Source organism: Neophocaena asiaeorientalis, unplaced genomic scaffold, assembly GCF_003031525.2.
Source record: "Neophocaena asiaeorientalis asiaeorientalis breed wild unplaced genomic scaffold, Neophocaena_asiaeorientalis_V1.1 scaffold653, whole genome shotgun sequence".
Lineage (NCBI taxonomy): Eukaryota > Metazoa > Chordata > Mammalia > Artiodactyla > Phocoenidae > Neophocaena > Neophocaena asiaeorientalis.
In genome coordinates this window covers 442,888-454,034 of record NW_020174928.1, presented here as the reverse complement: position 1 = coordinate 454,034, position 11,147 = coordinate 442,888, and the positions used below count along the sequence as shown (strand labels likewise).

Sequence of the window (11,147 nt, the reverse complement as noted above, 5' to 3'; positions counted from 1 at the left end):
TTTACTTACATTTTGTGGATACTGCAGATTATTTCACATTTTTTATGTATTATTTTAGTATTGCAGTGTATCTTTTTATGTTCTATGTAAATTTTAAATAAAACACTAGGACTACTTACTTCAGATTTTATTTGGTACTGAAATGTCAAATTATAAACCCCCCTTTTTTTTAACAGATTATTCCTGGTAAAAAATATGCAGCCAGAATTGCACCTAACCACTTAAATGTTTACATTAATCTGGCCAACCTGATACGAGCAAATGAGTCCCGACTGGAAGAAGCAGATCAGCTGTACCGACAAGCAATAAGCATGAGACCCGACTTCAAGCAGGCTTACATTAGCAGGTGTTGTAGTTCGCTTTAGGCTTTCACTATAGAAGATTAAAGCTGCACCTGCATATACTTTTAAGCTATTTTGACTAATTTGGCTTTTTTTTCTTCTTCTAGTAAATCTTAGTTAGCAACCAAGAGCATAGAAATTACAGCCTGTTTTAGACTAACAAATTTAATTGATTTCATTTTAAATTGACAAGGAAGTCCATAACTTATAATAGCAGACTTAGGTTTATTTATACAAAAGGAAGGGTAAGAAAAGCTCCTCTTTAATTTCATTTGCTTCTCATCACAAATTCACTTTTATTTAAAACAGCTGAAATTTACCTTTTATAATTCATAATTATTACAAAATAAGTTATTTTTACAAGAAGTTATTCTTAATTATTATAGAATAATTAAGAAATCATTATATATAAAATTAATTAAGAAATAATTATATAATATCAAACTCTCAAGAGCTTTCTTAAATTAATACTGAGAATTGACTGGTTATTGTTACTACAAAGAAACTTTTTAGTTGCCAGTAAAAAAATTTTTGTAATACATATTAGAAGTTGATATATTTTCTCATGTAAGTCTTATCATTTGTATTGTACCTGAGGAAAATTTTATGTTGAATTTTGTTTTGCAGTGTGCTCCAGAAACTTAATTATAATTTGTCACATTGTTTATATGGGGAAAATGCATTCAGAATTTAAGTTTTTGAAATAAAATCCATTCATAGCTGGAAGCTGTCTTTGTTCAGCCTTATCTAGTACTTGGTGAAATTCACTAAGTTTACTGGGGTTGTTTCTATAAATAAAACCTGTCATATGTTAATTTATAAAGAATTAATAATCTCTGCATTTAAAAAAATCACATTTTGGGGCTTCCCTGGTGGCGCAGTGGTTGAGAGTCCGCCTGCCGATGCAGGGGACACGGGTTCGTGCCCTGGTCCGGGAAGATCCCACATGCTGCGGAGCTGCTGCACCCGTGAGCCATGGCCGCTGAGCCTGCGCTTCCGGAGCCTGTGCTCCGCGACGGGAGAGGCCACAACAGTGAGAGGCCCGTGTCACGCAAAAAAAAAAAAAAAAAAAAAAAATCACATTTTGGACACTTATTCTAGAAATTGGGAATATTAGTAGTTTATTTGATTTCATGCCTATGCTAATACTTCAAGAAAGAGTAGTATTAAAATAAAAGTAACTCATTTCAGTACTTAAACTGATTTGCACGTATGTAAAAATGACCTTTTTAAGCTCTGTAACAGAAAATGTAACCATATTAGAATGATTTCTAAAATGATTTTCAAACTATGATCATTAGTTTCAGATGTGTTCCTCAAAAGTATCTACAGGTGGCACTATTGCCCTTCCATCCTACCAGATCGGCTTTTTAAATTCCTTTTCTTTTTAATGAATGGTCATTTTATAAGAATACATCGAAGAAAACTAAATAATTTTAAGGGGTAAACAATTCCTAATGTTCTTCTTTTTGTATAGTGAGACATTGCTAACAGATTTGAATACTGGAATTTCCCCATCACTACTGTATTTATATTCCTTCTTCAAATGCTGTTACTTGATCTGACAAATTAATCTCCCACTCTAGTTGCTATCATTTTTCTGATGTAGACTAGTCTGCTGTTTTTCAAGATATATTCAAAGAATATATTTTCTCTGTTACCCTTTCTTTGATACCTCCTGACATCTTACTCTCTAGCGTCAGGCATGCTTTTTCCTTCTTTAAACATATTTGAAAATGTATCAAGCCAAATTTGCTAAACTAATGTGTTCAGGTTTAAGGACAGTTTGTTATTTTTAAAAGAAAATTTTAAAAACCTAAGTTAAAAGAAAAGCTGTGAATATGTGGAAAAGCTTAAAACTTGTGAAAAATAGTATCTATAGACTGACACGGTAATGTAAGTAAAGCTTGTGTTTGATTTTTCCACAGAGGAGAATTGCTTTTAAAAATGAATAAACCTGTCAAAGCAAAAGAAGCATATCTTAAAGCACTAGAGCTGGACAAAAACAATGCAGATCTTTGGTACAACTTGGCGATTGTTCATATTGAACTTAAAGAACCAAATGAAGCCCTAAAAAACTTTAATCATGCTTTAGAACTAAATCCAAAGCATAAGCTAGCATTATTCAATTCTGCTATATTAATGCAAGAATCAGGTATGTTTTTTCAAAATATTTCTATATTTAAACATATTCTAGTTTGAAATATAATAAAACCTAATCTTACCCCCAGCAAACATTTTATGAATGGATGGTTTATATCAAAACTGCATAAATAATTTATAAGAAGAATATTTAAAATACTTGCAGTAAACTTTTCAAGTAATAGCCTTAACATATATGACAATACTAATTGTTAGTTCTTCTGGTATATGTTAAAACTGATTTTTCAGACAGTCTATTAAGCAATACCATATTTATCTATTTTGTCATTTTATTCTTGGAAATATATCTTATGTATAAATATCATACTATTCAAATAATCTGAATTTGTAAAAATGTTTAGGTAATTATTTCTAGGGAGCCAGGAGCATTATATGTTTTAGACAAAATAGTATATTCTATTTTCTCTTGATTTATAAGTCCAAATACTTTTGATATCATTTTGTATCATTTTACTGTTTTCTGAGACGTTATTATAATTTCCTATATTTTCTATAAATTTAGCAAAACTAAATTATTCATCACAATAAATCAGGATCTTTGATATATTTTAGTATGGCTTCAGAAGGCAATATATATAATTTATAGTCTTAATTTTTATGTTTGGAAAAATCTCTATATTAATTGTTAGATACTTTTATAAAACTTTTGCAAAAAATGTAAGAATCATATTTTATAGCTAAAGAGGGCCTTTGAGTTTGTTTTTGCCAGTCATCTGTTTTGTAGATTAGAGAGTCGGGACCAAACAGATGTAATAACTACCCTAACTTTATATGGCTAGGTTAGTAACTAGTCCAAGACAAGAACTTAAGCCTACTGATTTATTTCACATTTTCTTTATTTATCATATTGTCACATAAAAGAATAGAGGAAGATCTTTATGTCTGTTATTCAAAAAAGCTATGTTTAGGAAACTAATGTTTTTGTAAAGTTAGCTAACCTTAGTAATCATGAAAGGTGCCCATTATCTGACACAAGATTGCACCCTGGGGTGTGTAGTTTTAGAAATTGAATTTTTTTGTATTTATTTGCAATAGAAATTATCTCAATAAAATATTTGTTTCCTAAAACCTGATTTATGTGTAGTGAGACATTGGACATAGGCTTTATATATAATGGTGTATTTTTACCTTTGAAAAGTACTAAAAAATTTTAAATAACATACAGAAAATATCTGATTTAATAAGACTAGAACATTTTGTTTATCCAGTCATAGTTACTATTTACTGAGCATTTTTTATATATCTCATGTAATTATTAGAAAATTCAGTAGGTTAACCCAGACAAGTTAATAATTTGTTTAGTGCATAAAGTCATAACATTAACAGAATCAAGATTGAACATCTGTTTTTGTTGGCAAATCCCATGCCTCTTCCTCTTAATTCTCTATTCTTCGTCTACTCCCAGTTAGAATCTAAACTATCAGGAGATATTTCATCCCTTTTGTTTGTTTTTTTGTTTGTTTGTTTTCATGTTTTTTTTAAATTTATTTTTTATACAGCAGGTTCTTATTAGTTATCTATTTTATACATGTCAATCCCAATCTCCCAATTCATCCCACAACCACCAACCCCCAACTTACCCCCCTTGGTGTCCATACATTTTTCTCTACATCTCTGTCTCTATTTCTGCCTTGCAATACTCTCAACCACTGCGCCACCAGGGAAGCCCTTCTGCCCATTTTTTGATTGGGTTTTTTTTTTTTAATATTGAGCTGCATGAGCTGTTTATATATTTTGGAGATTAATCCTTTATCTGTTGATTCATTGGCAAATATTTTCTCCCATTCTGAGGGTTGTCTTTTCATTTTATATATAGTTTCCTTTGCTGTGTAAAAGCTTTTAAGTTTCAGTAGGTCCGATCTGTTTATTTTTGGTTTTATTTCCATTAGTCTAGGAGGTGGGTCAAAAAAGATCTTGCTGTGATTTATGTCAAAGAGTGTTCTTCCTATGTTTTCCTCTAAGAGTTTTATCATGTCCGGTCTTACATTTAGGTCTCTAATCTATTTTGGGTTTATTCTTGTGTATGGTGTTAGGGAGTGTTCTAATTTCATTCTTTTATGTGTAGCTGTCCAGTTTTCCCAGCACCACTTATTGAAGAGACTGTCTTTTCGCCCTTGTATATCCTTGCCTCCTTTGTCGTAGATTAGTTGACCATATATGTGTGGGTTTACCTCTCAGCTTTCTATCCTGTTCCACTGATCTATATTTCTGTTTTTGTGACAGTACCATATTGTCTTGATTACTGTGGCTTTGTAATATAGTCTGAAGTCAGGGAGTCTGATTCCTCCAGCTCCGTTTTTTTCCCTCAAGATTGCTTTGGCTCCCCTTTTAGTTTTTGAGGCACTTTTACTGTTTTAAAGGAAAGGAAATGAGCTACCATTTCAGTGCTTCATACACATCTTTCCTATGAAAACTTTGAGATTTTTTCTTTCTGCTTTTTAGTTTAGGCACAGCAATTAATTGTTTTGATGCTCTCTTTTTGTAATCTAGATAAATATTTGCAAGTGACTTTGTTCCTCAGACTTATTCATTTGCTCATAATATAATTTTTTTTCTTTTTAAATTCTTAGGTGAGGTTAAACTCAGACCTGAAGCTAGAAAACGACTTCTAAGCTATGTAAATGAGGAGCCACTAGATGCTAATGGTTATTTCAATCTGGGAATGCTTGCCATGGATGACAAAAAGGACACTGAAGCAGAGATGTGGATGAAGAAAGCCATAAAATTACAAGCCGATTTCAGAAGTGCTCTGTTTAATCTGGCTCTCCTGTATTCTCAGACTGCAAAGGAATTAATGGCTTTGCCAATCTTGGAAGAGTTACTCAGATACTATCCTGATCACATCAAAGGTCTCATTTTAAAAGGAGACATTCTGATGAATCAAAAGAAAGATATACTTGGAGCAAAAAAATGTTTTGAAAAGATTTTGGAGATGGATCCAAGCAATGTGCAAGGAAAACACAATCTTTGTGTTGTTTATTTTGAAGAGAAGGACTTATTAAAAGCTGAAAGATGCCTGGTTGAAACATTGGCATTAGCACCACATGAAGAATATATTCAACGCCATTTGAATATAGTCAGGGATAAAATTTCTTCATCTAGTTTTGTAGAACAGCCAGTATTCCCAGCTGGTAAGACTTCAGGTATAGAAGGAGACAAAATTCCAACTGAAAATGAAAAAGAAATCAAAAGTAAACCCAGACCCATACAGATAATAAAAACAAGTGATAATAAAAGTCAGTCAAAATCCAACAAACAATTAGGAAAAAATACAGACAAAGAAACCCCCCACAAAACAACAAAAGAAATCAAAGAAATTGAGAAGAAAAGAATTGCTGCTTTAAAAAGACTAGAAGAGATTGAACGTATTTTAAATGGTGAATAGCATTACCCTTTATCACGTGACAGTGGTTTCAAAGAACTTGTCTATATCACGTGATTACTTATACTGAGAGCTTTGAAAAATAGCAAGGATACTAACAGTCTATCATAAGCTGCCTCTACGTAGGATCAAAATAAGATTTTCATTAAAGACCCTTTCATTACCCCAGGGTATGTATTATATATGACAGTAGTTATTAGAGTTTTGGTGACTATAGCAGAAATTACAGGTGGCAAATTTGTATCTTTTCTTATAGAAGGAAGATTCTTTCAGCAGAATAACATTGATTACCCTCAGTTAAAAATAATCTGAGGCCTGAATGGTAATCCCATGGGGGCAAATCCAACATGTGCTGGTTTATTCTGTGAATTCATATTTATTAGTTAACTTCATTTTTCCTTTAACTATTGGAATTTGACTATGGATTTGAAAACACTTACTGAACACATTCTTTTTCTTCAGTAACCTTCTATTTCCAAGGGACTTTGCACTACAAAAGAATGCTGGCTGGCTCTCTTTATGTTGTATTCTTTTTTTGATTTTTAGAAGGAACACCAGACTAAACATTTTAAAATAAGTCGTATGACATGTTAGCTTAAGAATGTGTTTTCGTAACTGTGTGCTTGTCCTTCACTCTAAATGGCAATTTTTAATCAGGTAAAGTTTTAAATACATATACGCACACACATTTCTGATGGTGCTCATATATACTGTATTTTCATTTTGTTACGTACTGAGGGTTTCACAGCATGAACCACATAATCATGACTCTTTGACTTTTGTTTCCCAAACTATTCCTGTTTATGAGGGTCATAGTCATATTGAGAAGTCCCAGTAGCTATAACTTGATTAAACTTTTGAGCTAAAACATAGTAAGTTTCTCTTTCATCTTAGTGTTATCTTTCTAGTGTTACTTGAATTTTAATTTTGTTTCCAAAAACATACCTTAATTATTCTTAAGATACCTTAGATACCTAAATTGAGTTCTGTTTAACTGAAGGCAAAACAATGTGACAAAGTTTATTTTTAAACACTAAGTTCTTGATATCTTATGGTGTATATTTTTATTAAATATTTATTTTGACTACTGAGCTTCCACAAAAAATTTAACGCTGTTGGGGCTTCCCTGGTGGCGCAGTGGTTGAGAGTCTGCCTGCTGTTGCAGGGGACACAGGTTCATGCCCCGGTCCGGGAAGATCCCACATGCCGCGGAGCGGCTAGCCCCCTGAGCCATGGCCGCTGAGCCTGCATGTCCGGAGCCTGTGCTCCGCATCGGGAGAGGCCGCAACAGTGAGAGGCCCGCGTACAGCAAAAAAAAAAAAATTTAATGCTGTTTTAAGTCCATCGAGTATGGAAAATAAATTGCTATTGTATTTTTCTATACATGCATATATTATGGTTGAACCAAAATTTCATCAGTTTTGGCCTGTTGTCCAGCTAGAAAAAAGATAATTAGCCTAGTATGTGATTAATAAATTAATCAGTTGGTTTTAGCAAATTTAAACCTGAAAAATGTTATTCTGAAGAGTAGATACAAATCAAATTTATTAAATCTGACTTTTTTCATGAGTTAAAATGCATTTTATAATACCTAATAAAGTTGGCTTTAATTTAAAATGTTAAAGCTCAAGCTATTGTCTTGGGATAGTATCTAATTTCTAATTATGTAGCATTTCAAAAACTATATTTCTGTTCCTTTGAAATAATTAATTTCTAATTATGTTTCAAAACCCATATTCCTGTAACTTTTTTCTTAAAGGGATGTTTTATAAATAGGTCATAAGAAACATGGTCTGTATTAAAGACCTACTCTTACTAGGTTCTCTGAGGCGCTGTCATAGATTATTTTTTAGGCAATATAAAGCAAGCACTGACATCAATGGTAGTACATTTTTGATTCATTAAAACAATACCTAATTTCAGTTTTTAAATTATAGCTTTGTGACTCCAGATATAAGGTGGAGAATACCTCATATACCATGACTTGAAAAATGAAACTGTTATTGTTACATTCTCTACATATATCTTGAGAAGAAGTTTGAGTTTGATCTATTCTGTTATAATATCAACTGAGGATAGTTCAAAAAAATAGAAGGAAATCTTTTATGACAGCAGACCGTAATAAAAGCTTTGAGTAATAATTTAATAAAATTATGTAACTATTCAAAAGATAAAAGATATATTAATATCCAATGATTTTTATAGAAAAAAGAATTTTCTCCACATTAGCACTTAGAAGAGTGCCTATCATGTAGGAAGTGCTCATATTTTGAATAATTTACTTAAATCAAATTCACCCTGAGTAATCAATAGCTTTTCCAAATCAGTTGTTTCTCAACCCTCATTTCATATTAGAATCATCTAGACCCCACCCTACAACAATTAAATCTGAATTTCTTATGGGTAGAGCCATGCTTCAGTTTTTCCAGAGGCTCTCTAATTTGTAGTCAGGGTTAGGGACCACTGCTCTAAATTCGTTCAAGAAAATCCTCTTATCTCTCCTGTGTTAACTTTTAAATTAGTGACATAATCCAATTAATTTTGATGTTTTAACTTCCATTAAGGAATATGCTCTTCTGATACCTAGTATTTATTCCATCTTAAGTTCCATCACGTTTGCTTATGTGTGAGGTGATTATTTTTTCTCTTTAAATTCGTAATATAAATTTTATTCAAGCTGTTGAGGTGAAAAAGTCAATGGAGAGTTTTTTCCTTTGAAGCTGCCATTTGGGGGAAATGGAGGGTAGGGACATTTTAGCCCATTTCACTAACCTGTGTTTCACAGTTGTGAGCATCTGTAAGTTTGAAAAAGAAAGCTTATCATAGGTTTATGTACTAATAAGGGGATGTAGTTTTAGTTCTTGCTGTTTTACAAAAGAAACTTTTTCTCATATTGCTCCTATATGTGTGTCCTTACTAACATTCAGAATTGGGAATTTTATCTTATAATAATTATTCCAGTAAGTAATTTTATGAAGTTGATGACTTGGCGGATAAAGCAAATATGTTTGCAATTTTGTCTTTACTTTTATGTAGATGTTTGGTATGTGAATTACTCAGTTCTATTAAAAACCTCATGCCTTTCATCTAATTTGAGCTCTCAACTTCATGTTACAGAATGCTTCTTTAAGGATGCTTTAATGAAAAATATTATGAAAATATATAGATTTGTATGTCAGTTTATACTTCAGAAATCCATATATTTGTCATATTTATTTTTTTAAAAACCTAATTGTCTGCATGACTAAATCGTATTTAAAATGAAAACTCAAATATATCTGGTACCTTTGTCTAGAGTTTTATCTGTTGGAAGATGTCAGCCATCCATGTTAAGTTTTCATAAAATAGTTGATAATTGTATGCATTTTATATTACTGTGGTGTCTGTGTGTACCATATTTCTAAATATTCAGTATTAAATTGATACTTTTAAAAACCTTATCCTGAATTGCCTTTTAGTGTTAAAATGAAAAATATAATAGCATATCAAGAAATTTCTTCCCCCACAAAGAAAGAAGAGCTGGCCAGTAGTTTTATAAGCAATGACCTGAGAAAGATACATGTTAACTTAGTTCCTAACAGTGATACATTTCCAACCCAGAGTGACAGAAACTCAGTTAAGAAAATGAAACAAACTCAAATGTGAAATTTTATAGACATACACAGTTGAAAGTCAGTGTAGTGAAATAATTAGGAGTTTAAGTTATGAATCTACTTGGATTCACATACTGGTACCACACTTGCTAGTATAACTTAGGGGAAGTTGTTTAACCTGTATGTCCTCAGTTTCCCCATCTGCAGGTTGGGGAAAATACTTTCCTCATAAAGTTATTAAAAGGGGATATATACATATATATGTAAAATGTATGTTACATATTTATGTGTATGTATTATAATGGATATATATATCTCATAACAAATTGGCAAGTATCTTTTTTCTTTTAAAAATTTATTTTTATACAGCAGGTTCTTATTAGTTATCCATTTTATACATATTAGTGTATATATGTCAATCCCAATTGCCCAATTCATCCCACCGCCACCACCCCCCAACCCCCGCTTCCCCCCCTTGGTGTCCATGTTTGTTCTCTGCATCTGTGTCTCAATTTCTGCCCTACAAACCAGTTTATCTGTACCATTTTTCTAGATTCCACATATATGTGTTAATACACAATATTTGTTTTTCTCTTTCTGACTTACTTCACTCTGTATCACAGTCTCTAGATCCATCCATGTCTCTACAAATGACCCAATTTCGTTCCTTTTTATGGTTGAATAATATTCCATTGTATATATGTACCACATCTTTTTTCGGCAAGTATCTTTATAAATAGTGCATGCTCAGCCATGCACACTGTAAATAGCCTTTACCAAAAGTTTTGACCACAACCATAATTAACATCACTCAGTGAATTGTGATTTTTTTTAAGCCATGAAAATTATTTGATGTGTTTGGCTTAATTGTTTTTATGTGTCTCCAAGAACTAAACAGTTTTAACAGCTGTAACCAGTGGTACTGATGGATCCATCCAATGTTTTCTTTATTATATTTGATTATAGTTTGATAGTATTGCATTGTCATACGAGAAAAGCTAAAGAAACAAAATATTTTTAGTTTTGCTGAAGACTAGCCTTATTTATGGACAGCTTTCCAACAAGCAATTATTAACTTTTATCAGGTATCGTCTGTTTCAGGAACATGACAGTATGCTTACATGTCAAGTTGTGTTTTGTTTAAATAAATTCAGCAAATGGAAATATGTTATATATTTATATTAAATATATTAATAGATTTAAATTGCTTAGGACAGTTCTTGGCACATAGTAAATAATAGATGTTAGTTATTAATGTAATTGCAAGATTTGGGCTTGCATTTGATGTATATTATTTGATTTATATATGTGTTAGCAGAAGTAATGTCAATGATGGTCATGATAGCAAACAAATTATTAGAAATATAATATGAATGCTTGTTCCATAGGCATCAGGTACATAAATAACCTAAAATAATATATATTTATTAAATATTAAGTGTATAAATTTATTTAATAAATTATTAAAATGCACAAATAACTCAAACTAAGACCTTAAAATTGTACTACCTCACTGTTTCTCTTCACTGCCATTAAGAGGTAGCATAAGATGAAATATTAGCACCAGAAGTCTCTGGAGACTTGATACTTTTCTTGATGAATTCTGCGACTATAGTAATGGGTAGCGTATTTCCCATTAAGTAGCATATATATTCTGCAAGAACCTGT

At 31.7% G+C, this 11,147-nt stretch overlaps 1 protein-coding gene across 1 annotated transcript in view; it reads left to right on the top strand.

The window, feature by feature from the left end:
• Positions 1-7,072, top strand: part of TMTC3 (transmembrane O-mannosyltransferase targeting cadherins 3) — a 62,273-nt gene extending 55,201 nt beyond the window's left edge. The window contains exons 12-14 of the mRNA XM_024761383.1: positions 177-346; positions 2,270-2,496; positions 5,075-7,072. Of these exons, the coding sequence (XP_024617151.1) occupies positions 177-346; positions 2,270-2,496; positions 5,075-5,889 (1,212 nt within the window). The 3' untranslated portion in view covers positions 5,890-7,072. The remainder of the gene's footprint in view (positions 1-176; positions 347-2,269; positions 2,497-5,074) is intronic.
• Positions 7,073-11,147: the final 4,075 nt, after the last annotated feature.